This window comes from Limulus polyphemus, unplaced genomic scaffold (assembly GCF_000517525.1).
Source record: "Limulus polyphemus unplaced genomic scaffold, Limulus_polyphemus-2.1.2 Scaffold4312, whole genome shotgun sequence".
Classification (NCBI taxonomy): domain Eukaryota; kingdom Metazoa; phylum Arthropoda; class Merostomata; order Xiphosura; family Limulidae; genus Limulus; species Limulus polyphemus.
In genome coordinates, this window is record NW_013669922.1 from 52018 (window position 1) to 63828 (window position 11811).

Consider the following 11811-nt stretch of genomic DNA (forward strand, 5'->3'; position numbering starts at 1 on the left):
AAGTCAAATGTAGAGACAAAAATTAAAAACCAAGGACTATTTGAAGACTTTCATTGTTTTTTTAAATCTCCACCAATTTAATGCATTTATGAATTTTTACATGTGTATGTTATTAGAATGACGTGTATATGTAACCCTATAACCCAGGTGCTTTCATATGGTTGACTTTTTTTTTTTTTGTCAAATTTGCCTCTGATGAAGAAAAATGTTTTCATAAGTGCTTGGATTATATGTTTTTGTGTTGTTATCTTTAATTGATTTTTCTGAAATTGTGTATTTTCCTAACATCATGAATGTATATGAATGAATATATATTTTCTAACAAAAGCATTAAATGTTCAAAGTCTGCATTTACTTAAAATTTTGAAAATGGTACAGTGTAACATATTAAACCAAGAAAATCAGAAAGACACTGATATTAATTTTGTTCAACAAGTTTCATTATAATAATGTCTGAAAACAGTAGTTCAAGTTAAATGAGTGGAATGGTTTTCCAGAGAAATTGTGGGAGAATTTTAAATGGTTCTTCGTAACTTCAGTCTGAAGTAATTGTTATTTTACCTATAAGGAGGTAACGAATGTTATTAACTTTTATACTTACAATTTGAAATCCTACATCTAACCAATGGCGATTAAATTTTTTTTAATGTGTGTGTAGCACATTTTCATCTGTGATCTTTTATCACTCTTAACTCAGAAAATTTCTTCAGAGATTAACACTTATCATAAGAAACTTTTCAATGGAAGGCTAGTTATAATATTCTGTACAAGGCTGCTAGTGTGAGAGTCCATGAAACTGTTAAGCTTTTCACACTTATAACAAAGCAAGTAGAGTTTGATTATTTTCTTTGTCTATACATGTTTGCGAATTTTATTCGAAAAATCTAACTCAGAACATTACAGCCATTAAAGTGAAATAAAGCAGTATTGAAAGTGCTAGCTATAGTTTTGTATATATTTGCTGTGGGTGGTGTAACATATTAAAAAAATAATCTTTTACTGTTAAGAATACAATAACTTTTTTGTCAACTTGTAACTACAATATTTTAAAAAACATGCTTGAAGTTGTATTAAAGGTTTGTGTGAAAATACGTATGAAGCAAATATAGTCTAAACTTCAGTTTGAAATAGTTTGTCTGAATTTGTGATTTATGTATTAGTTTTATTTTCTGTGTGTTTCTTGATGATTTTATGCAGTTGTTAGTTTTTTATTTAGTGATGTAGACAAAGCATGGAGTCATTTCTGTTAAATTGGTTATTATTATTACTTTTGTAAAACTTTCTCAGCATTTTGAAGCTTTCTAGAACAATTGTGATATATAAATTTACAAAAGAAAAGTCATCTACAAAAAACTTCCCAAATGTTGTATTATATTTTCATTTTTTTGTTGGGAAAATTAGCTAATTTTACATATCTCTACTATTGTTACAATAAGCTAGAATATGTCTTTTTACCTAAGGGCACTCTTCATGTGTCCCCAACCAATTTTGTTTGAGGTACCTTGTAGACAAGATTATTTTTTAATAAAAATAGATATAATTTTATAGTTTTCTCTTCTAAAAAACTAATTACAGCCTTTTATATTTTTAGATGTAAAAACAATTTTTATTATGTCTTTGTCATATCTCAAGAAGCTACATACAGTAAAACAATTAACTCGGTTTGAATGTTTCACTCTATGTGAAGAAAGTACAGTAATGTTTTCTGCTCATTAGACAGTTTACTCTATTTGTGTTTCTGTGTAACCCCTTTAGCTTTCTTAACCAGTGTCGACCAGTAGCTGTAAGTATGGCTAATGCTGTGAAACATCTAACACGATTCATCACTAAGATGCCAAGCAATATAAATGATTCTGAGGTATGTTTAGAAAACAGAGATGGCAAATTAATTGATATAATTAATTTCATCAATTAGTGGTCATTTAAAGTAGTTGAGTAATCAAAATAATTAATATCATAAAAACAATTAACTAATGAAAATTGGTGCTTCCGATTATTACTGTTCTAGATTATTCTGACCCTCCAAGTAAACAAAATATTACCATTTTGGTTTTTATTATTAATTTATTATCATTATTATTAGCCTTAGTAACTTTGCTTACTTCTTTATATCATGCATATGTTCTACATAATTTATTAATGTAAGGATGTGGCATAGTGAGAGTTGGTTAAATAACTGGACACAGTGATGTCTGTTGTTCATGTTTACCTTGTTTGGGCTAAACAATAGTGAAGCTTTAACTTTACATATTGCTTATTTATATTATGCTCCAAAGATAACCAGTGTCACATTGCTTAGGGCATGCACCCAATAAAGCAGAGGGCTTGGAGGCCCATAGTCTTAAACCATTAAAAAAGTTTTGAAAAAATATATACTTGGAAAAGTCATATTTAGACAGCTGAATACTTATCTCTAATCTAAACTATCTTAAACAATGAGAATTACACCATTTTTTTTTATTCATTCATTTAGTGACCATTACAACACACATGGAAGACACTTACAACTTTGTCTCGCTCTTTTAATTACAAACCCTCTTTGTATAGCACACAAATCCAATCTATTCTTATGAAGAATAATATTGATGTAAGAGATGACATTGTTTTACATATTGCTTAATTTGATTATTTTTCATGTATTTTTTTATAATTACAGTTAAATATTATTGAAAAGAAGAATAATGTTGTTGATTTCTTGACAAAAATACAGAAGTTCTCTAAAAATAATTATTACCCAAAAAAATATTTTAGTATCATCTCGTATCCTTCAACTTGGTTTAATAAAAAAACAGCGGTTATTATAGAACTAGAGTTGGGCAGTTAGTGGAATTTGTTTAATGACTAATTGCTGGTCTTATTGATCAATTAAATTCAACTTACTGATTATTCTCACTAAAAAACAAAGTAATAATGGCAAAAACTTTTTGTCAAATGCTTTTAAAGATAATCTGATCATTTACATTATTTACTTTTTGGACCACACAGACACCATTTTTTGTTTTTAAAGTATGCTGTAAACCTCCATTGATCTGCATTTTGGTGTCACTGGTAACAGTAATAATGTTTTTATTTAAAACATTTACATTTACACTATTCACTTTTTGGACCACACAGACACCATTTTTTTGTTTTTAAAATATGCAGTAAACCTCCATTGATCTATATTTTAGTGACACTGGTAATGTAATAATGTTTTTATTTAAAACATGATTAACTGGCTACTTAATGATTACATAAATAAATTAGATAACTACAACCATGAAAAGTTATCAATGTACCTTGTTTGAATAACATAAAAACACAAATAAGAATAACATTCATAAATAAGGATTTCAGTCATTAGAACATCTTTTAGTCTCCTAATGTACTCACTAAAGCTTACTTGTCATCTAAGAAAATTTTTGTAGCCTTCAAACAGATATAATTGAACACACAAACACTTTCATTCCAACTAGAAACTTTCCCACCAAACCACTATATTTACTCCACTGTGATATGAAAAGCCTAATTCTTACTCTATCCAATCATATTTAAACTTTCTTTATATTTGTGTTTAAAGCTGTGTCTTTTGCAATTGCTAAATTGGCTGTGGTAAGGGTAGCTTCTTGGGGCTGAATCTACCCCAAAATGTGCCTTATCCTCCAATGTAGTCCCCACACTCAATGAACAGTGTTTAATGTTGAAGCTGGTTCAGTATTTTTGCCTACAATATGTAGAACCTAGCCTCAATTTTTTTGTATAGCTTCCCTTACTGGGAAGATGCTAGCTCTGTCCTTGAATGGGCTGAAAATGTTTTTTAAAAAATTGACCAATGTGTTGTTTACAAGCAAAACTCCGAGCTGTGAAGGAATTAAAATTTAAGCATTGTTTTCACTTAATGATTTTTGAATTAGAATTGACTTACAAATTTCTGGAAAAAAGATATTAAAAGCCAGAGGATTTCATTACATGAAAATGAATCATACACACAAAGTAGTACAGAATCTTTAACAACCTGTCTGGTGGGTTTCTCCCTCCAAATTTCCCCAAGACAACTGTACTAAAACTACTGAATATTTATTGATTCAAATAAACACACTACTTTGCAACATTTTCAAACAGCTTCTTCAATAAAGTTAATAAACGTTATTACCTTAAGAACCTCATAAATTAAAGGTTTTAAAAGCATGACTAGTTTCTGCCATAGGTTTACTTCAGAGATCGGTTTATTGAATTTCGTTCATTGTTATAAGTAGAATTATTTTTGAAAACATGCAAGCATATACGAGATATGACTAACAATACTGATAGAAAATTAAAATAAAGAAATATCAGAGCTCACTAGGTGAATTAGTTACTTTAAACATAAAAGAAATTATTGTAAATTCTTTCATTGATTTTTTTAAAATGTTTCTATCTATAGACATCAGTACTTGTTGGTCAAATTTCATGCATTCTTGAAAGTGTTTTGATGAAAATTTTATTTTTTTCTGACAGTGAAAGAAGAATTTGATAAACTGGCACCTAATATAAGCCTATGACTGAAATTATTGGTGTGTTTTTTAACATTTTAAGTTTGTTTAAATTATAAAGTTTATTAAATTGATATAAAAATTGTTCGAAAATATCCCTAAATACCCTTAGAGGAGCACTATGTTGGTTTAAATAATGTGATATTTCATGATATTAATTATAAGTCAGAGAAATCTATTATAATAACACTCAGTTTTTGTCTGTCCTGAAAATTTGTGCACACTTTACTATTTAAATGTGCATGTGTGCACACTTCATTTCAATAGATGTAAATATACTGTAGTAGGTATTTTGTATAACAACATATTAAAAGCTTATCAAAGTTTTTTAAAAAGGTCTAACATTAGGTCTTAGAATAACATTATAAGTTTGTTTAATGATAGTATTAAGTAAAGTTCCCCAAACTAAACTAATGCGAAAAACATACACAAGTTACAGTCTTGATTTATCTCTCTATTGCATAAAGGTCATACTTAATAAAGACTTAACTAATGTTAGGACTAAGAAATGTGGGCCTATATGTTTTGGTGGCTGCAATCAGAAGTCTTCTATAAAAACAGGACTTCTAAAATAATATAAAAAGTACTGTTGCAATAAAGCTACTAATTTGACTGCAAATGTTTTGCAGGTCATTGCCAGTACTAAATATAACAAACTAATGAGATCACTAGTAGGTGCTAATTAACATAAGTTACAAACACTTAGTTCTTGAGAACAATTTATGATTTTATAAAAACACAACTATACATAGGTGATTAATCACAAGGTGGTAAACACAAGATACACAACTATATTCAGGCAATCAAGCACATGGATACTTTAGTTACATCTCTTCTGTACAAAGAGAGTGAACTTCAAAGCATGCATCACTTTCACTTGTTAAAAATAGAAGAGAATGAGATTATCATGAATATAAAATTAGACAAGAATTGCTGTAGTATGATTAAATCAAAAAATGGGGAAAGTTGTACTACAAAAAATTTTAAATAATATCTATATGCCTGGGATGCCTTTCTTCTGATGATTTTAAACTTTGATGAAACAAAAAGTTTTATAACAGAAAATTATTAGACATAGGACATTCAAAATGAGCATCAAACAACAGATCTAAAGAAGCATACACATGAATCACTAGCAAATCAATATTATTTTAAAATTAGGATAGTATTATTATTATTATTATAAGTATAGATAATTATAAAAATATCGAACAAACATTTAACCAGTTTACACACCAATTTCAAACAGATCCTTTTTTGTTTTCAATGGTATAAGATTAGTCATTATTTTTCTAACACCCAATATACTAGTGTGAAGTGAGTCTACAGTTTATTATTTTGAATCAACAAAATGCCAATTCCACACATCTCTGATTCTCTGTCCTAATTACATGTTTATATATTTATCATTGTACAATATGCCAAAAACATATTTTGTTTATGATAACGTTGCTAGGAAAAATTAAGATAGGGTTTTTGTTTTGTTTTTTAGATTATCATACTCAATGCACACAATTGTCAAAATAGAGAACCTTTTTCGTGCATAACATTGAATAGGGTATGGTTCAAATACTTAAAGAAATTAAGCTAAAAAATGAATTAAACATAAGAGAATCTCTAGAAATTGCTAAACATAAAATGATTTTGAATAGAGATTTAGGCCCAGGTGCCACAGAAGTGAACTTTTGGAAATCCATTCTGTAGAGAGTACTGTACACATGCAAACTATACACATACATGTACTTGTATAAAAATGAAACTTCCTGTGTTTCTTTTGGTCTCCTGATGATGTTCGAATTTTTTCAACCAAAACTTGTAGAGTTTGAATAGTATATTTTTGCTTTTAAATTTGTACAATAAATTATTGTGCATTGTTAAATATTAGTGTTCTTATTTTATGAAATCTGTGTACAACAATGGTCATAGAATATAATGAACTTTTTCATGCATTCTATCAAATCAAGAATTAAGTTACTTTCAATTGTATGAGTTTCATATCTGTTCTTTTGGCAAATATACATTATTGTCCTTTCATTCTTATAGCATATTTACTTTCCACAAGTCCTACAGGTTATAGACTGAAAACCTTCTTTCTAATGCATAGTTGCTCAAATAGCAATTGTAGTTGATTTATATACACCATGCCAAATTATTTTCTTAATTTTTTGCCAATGACTTGGTGGATTACACCAACCACTTGACTCCAAAGTGACCATTGGAATTTCCATACTATAACAATTATTTAACATATTTTGATATCTTCACAAAAATTTTCAAGCTTTTAATAAAATCAGAATTTCTAATTAAGTATTTCTACTAAAATTTTGTCTGTGAATATGTGGAGTCAGAGTGCAAAGTGATTTTTCATGTTAAGATTAGAAATACTTTTCTTTTTCTGAAAATTTTCAAATTTCATGTGTGTTATCTCTAGAACCTTCTGAATAAATATCAAATGTTTTTAATGTTTATAACTTTATATTGTATCTGTTATTTTCTCTCCCGTAACTTTATACAGGGTTTGTCAATTTGTCTGACCTCGTAACCACCACAAAACTTTAAAAACATTGAAAAAAATGTGAAATAAATTGATTAGTACTGTTCTATCCTCTATAGTATTGAACACAAAGTCCCAAAGCACTTCCCTTGAGTGTTTCTACTTTTTACCTTTTCACATCTTTTTCCTATATTTATTTTACTGTTAGTGGCACAATTACCAGAACTTTCCTGCAAAGTTTCTCATAATCCTGGTTCTGAGAACACAGCGGGAGAGGATTTACTGGCTTGTTAATAGTACAGTGGTTCCAAAAAGAATTGTCTAAAGTACTAACAAGAAAATGTTAATGATATGGCCCTGTACAAAGTTCAGGCCAATCCACTAAATTTATTAGGTATATGGATGTTAGTTATTCTCCTGGAGTGGTTGGAATTTAGTGGTATAGGAGAAAGAAGTGCTTATGAACCTGTGTGTATATTAATACTATTCACTCATAAATGCTTAATTTAAATTTTTTTAAACATAACATAAATAAAAAATGTATAGAAAACAATGGTTTCTAGTATTTGCGATGTTTTGATTTGTACTCGCACATCATACATGGTATGCTTCACCATAAGCCTCATTTATTTTCTAAACTGGAGAGGGAAGACAATTTTTGTAGATTTCAAAGATGCATTTTAGAAAATCAAAAAAGTATTAAATTACTATACTGGTACACATAAAACCATAGTAATTTATTAGGTTTTCTAACTAAACTATATGTTGGTTTAAAAAAGTCTCATTTCTGTTCAGAGCAATGACTTATTCAATAGACATCAATATTTCCATTCAAATTACAATTGACTGTCAGATTTATGTAATTTTTAATGTACTCTTTCAATTGGTTTTAAATATGTACTTAAGAGAAGTAGTCAGTTAGGCTGCATATTTTGTTTGACCCACCATCATGCTCCAAGTTGGAAAAAAAATGACCTGGCTAACTAATGAGTGAATATTTGCTGTAAAATTCTTATCAATGCTATAATTGTAGCTACCAATTTGGCAGCCAATTTTCATTTTATTTCTATAATTTGCATGCTCAATCCTTTTATGGCCACACCATTTTTTCACACCTAAGGTGTTTATGATTAGATTACTTTAAAGAAATTTAGTAATAATGTATTAAAAACAGATGTCCCATTTCTTTGTAACAATGCTATACTCTTTTCTTTAACAACAATAGTTTTAAAGATGAATTACTTTTTCCATAACAATCCTCTATTTTTTCTCAACCTTACTGCCATTGATTGGTCATGCAGCATCCTTGCTGTACTGGTAAATATTTTTTAAAGGGTACATACAAAAGTAACATTCAATAGAAACACATTAATGTACTTTAACCCATGTTCTATATGAATAGGCATAGGCTGTTTGTTAATAAAAATGAAATCATGTGCATTAACCTCCCAGTCACAGTGACGTGTACATAAAAAACAAAAATAATTAACAATGGCAGGTCAAATGAGTGATCGTGCTGATTAACTGTTGTGTAATAAAAATAAATCTACTGTATGTAAACATATTGGTATTTGGAATATAACCATAATCAATATGTGTGTGTATAGTGTGAAGCAGTGCTAAATTTTAGTGGTGATACTACAAACATACAAAACTATCTAAAGAGAATTGCATAAAAGCACTAAGAACAATAACATTAACTGGATCACCTAATGACACTGTTGAAACAACAGTTACACCTTCTTCATCAATTACCAGGAGCAACACTACTGCAATTTTACCACTTGTATGACAATCACTGAAAATACAATCAAGTGTACAAGAGTCTTAAGCAGCTAAGTTAAGTGACATAAGGAGAACGTGAAACAGAAAAAGGTTATAGAGATATTAGTGAGATACATAGCTAAGGGTATGCATTTTTTTTCGAACTGTAATCTTGGTTGAGTCTAAATACCATTTGCTGCCAAGGAAAGAATTGAGAGGGAATCTTATCCCAACACTGTAGTTTAGCATAAAAGAAAAAGTGGTCATGGACCAACTTTCTAAGACAAATGATATGGTCATTACTTTTATGTGGCTGTTCATTTTATAAATCAGCATGGGTTTTGAAAAGCTATATCCTTTGAAAACATGGACTTTCTACTGCTGAACTTTAGCTCAGTCTAGAAAGCTGGAAAATCTAGAATAAGGTTGAAATAATTGTGTGAAAGCTGTCAGTAACATGGATTGATAATTAATACCATGCTTTGGCCATGTGCTAAAGCGGCTTTTAGAATTTGGAAATCAGTAGCAAAATCTAGGCTTATAAATGAATACTAAAATCATTAATGTTAGAAAATTTTGTCTTTGTTTTGAATGAAAACAAGTATGTTTTTTTTTTTTTAAATAAAAGGATGGCATGTTTCCAAGATTTGATATATCTTTTGAGGAAGCTGCTTACTTAACATTCATAAAAAAGTTTCTTAAAAAGTTGTTCTGTTAGGTAACCATTACCGTGAATTTTATTATTCGTCTTTTTTTTTGTTGTTGTTGTTGGTGTTGTTTTTTTTTAAATTATATCTTAAATGTTATATTTCTAATCTTCTGGAAGCATGATTTCTCACTGAATAAAATAATTCATTATATTATAAATGAATTAGATTGAAAATTTTGTCTAACTCTTTTATTAGCAGCTAAGTTTTACAGTGTCATTTTAATGTGTGTTTGAGTAATTTAAGAACTTGAATATTTTTTTTTTTCAGGCTAAACTACGATTATGTGAGCAAATAGACACCTTCATTAAAGAAGAGATTAAACTTGCAAAACAGGCTATTTCGCAAAATGCTGGTGAAAATATAAGAAACCATGATGTAGTTCTTACCTATACTTGGTGAGTAATAATTCTTTAAATATTTTCTCTCAAAAATAATCTTTTTTCTATTAGTTCACATGTAGCAGACTAAAGGTTTTTTTTAAAAAAAAGTTGTGTTTGCAAGGTTTTTCATTTAATCTTGGTTTTATTCCATTTTAAATACTTGGAGTAAAAGTTAGAAGCAATTATCTAACTGATTGATTCACATTTAACCTTTTCACTGGGACTGGAACAAATGTTTCTCATTGTCATTCACAATTATCGCTCGTGACTTATGGGAGTAAAATGAGTTGGAAAATGTTTATTGACATCCCACCTAATGTTGGTATATAGTTTCCCTCAATGTTTTCCACTCAGCCCTTCAGTAGCCAATAAGATGCCTAAGTGGAATGTATGACAACTGTGTGCTGACTGTGCCCACATCGCTACAGCAGTGAGTAGTAATCATAATTAGTATCTAAATATGCTTGATGTACTTGACTCAGATAGCTTAGAAGATAGTGAAAGTGAGTCAAGTGGTGTTCAAATGTGTGATGATGAAGAGACAATGAGACAAGAAGATGCTAGCTCTCCACCTAGTGATGATAGTCAAGAGGAAGGTGTAAATAGTGTTGATAATGAGAAACCTTTGTTCCAGTCACAGTGTGAGGGGGGGATGGAATGGGTTGTTTGTAAAAGAGGTATGTATTTTTGATATATTTCTAGGGTAGTGTGAATTTAAAACTGAAAATGGATTTATGAATGTGGAGAAGCACAGCATGATATGTGCAATTTAAGATATTATTAAGATTGGTTAGAGCAGTAATATATATATTTTTTTAACTGGATATTGGTTTATGGAAGAGATATTGGTATTCAAAACTTGTCCGTAGTTTAGCAAAAATAACTTAATCCTTTTTGTACCATAGATGTGTAAATAATACTTTCTTGATATTAGAATGGAAAACCTTGGATTAGCTTCTTCATAAAACCTTACTGCAGAAAATAATTGTTTTTCGTTCATTTTACATTTAAACATTTAGGTAACTCAGTTTTGTTTTTTTTTATTATTATTATTTTAAGTTTTCCTTTGCTGGTTAATATTTCTATTTTTGTTGTTTCTTAAAAGTTCCATTCTCTTTAATAAAAGTTTTGTAACTATATTAGTGATTCAAATCTACAATCTTTTTGTAGTTTTATGGCTTTCAAATAAACAATTTATTTTGTAATAACAAAGTGTAAAACTAAAACGTTTTAACTTTTCTTTCTTGCAGTTCTTCTTCAGTAAAGGGTGCATTGTGTGATGCATATGATGAGGGAAAAAATTTTAGAGTTGTAGTGGTTGATGCTCGACCTAGACTTGATGGTATGTTTAATTTTTTTTATATATATATGAAGAGTTTTATATATTTTAGTTATTAAAACTGTTTGTCCCCTTATAGCTGAAGCAATATTATTCTTTTTTGCTAAAGTTTTAGATATGAAAAATTTAATACTTAGATAATACTACAATCGAAAGTATTGGTCAAAGTGTTCAGTTCATGTATTAACTTTTTATGTTTTATTTAACTTCTAGCCTGTGAGTCAGGGAGACATGTTTAGTGAGTTGATTCTCAAATAAATCTTTTTGGTACTCTCTTTTGTATTAAATTCTCAATAGATATTTAAACCCCTTCCTATATCTGGAATCTGAATTGATTGCCACTGTGGACAAATTCACGCTAGTTTCCAAGCTCTGAAGGAGTAAAACCCATACTCCATACCAAAATCTCACACAAAGTATGTTATGAGTTGCACAAAACAAGATCTGGTTCCTCAGCTTTATAAAGCCATTTTTCTTCATGGGTTTCATGATATTTCATGACAGAGGTTCAATGAAGCTTATGGTGGCTCAGTGCATTACTTACCTAATTATGAACACTTCTGCTAATAAACAAAATTACGACACTTATGATATACAACATTGTTTATTGACA

At 29.2% G+C, this 11811-nt stretch overlaps 1 protein-coding gene across 5 annotated transcripts in view; it reads left to right on the forward strand.

Moving 5' to 3' along the window:
• The window catches only part of LOC106470946 (translation initiation factor eIF-2B subunit delta-like), a 68733-nt gene that overhangs the window by 50135 nt on the left and 6787 nt on the right, over nucleotides 1-11811 (forward strand). For all 5 annotated transcript variants that reach the window (XM_022399588.1, XM_022399589.1, XM_022399587.1 and 2 more), the window contains 3 exons: nucleotides 1756-1858; nucleotides 9747-9874; nucleotides 11110-11201. In XM_022399588.1, coding sequence (XP_022255296.1) covers nucleotides 1756-1858; nucleotides 9747-9874; nucleotides 11110-11201 — 323 coding nt within the window. The remainder of the gene's footprint in view (nucleotides 1-1755; nucleotides 1859-9746; nucleotides 9875-11109; nucleotides 11202-11811) is intronic.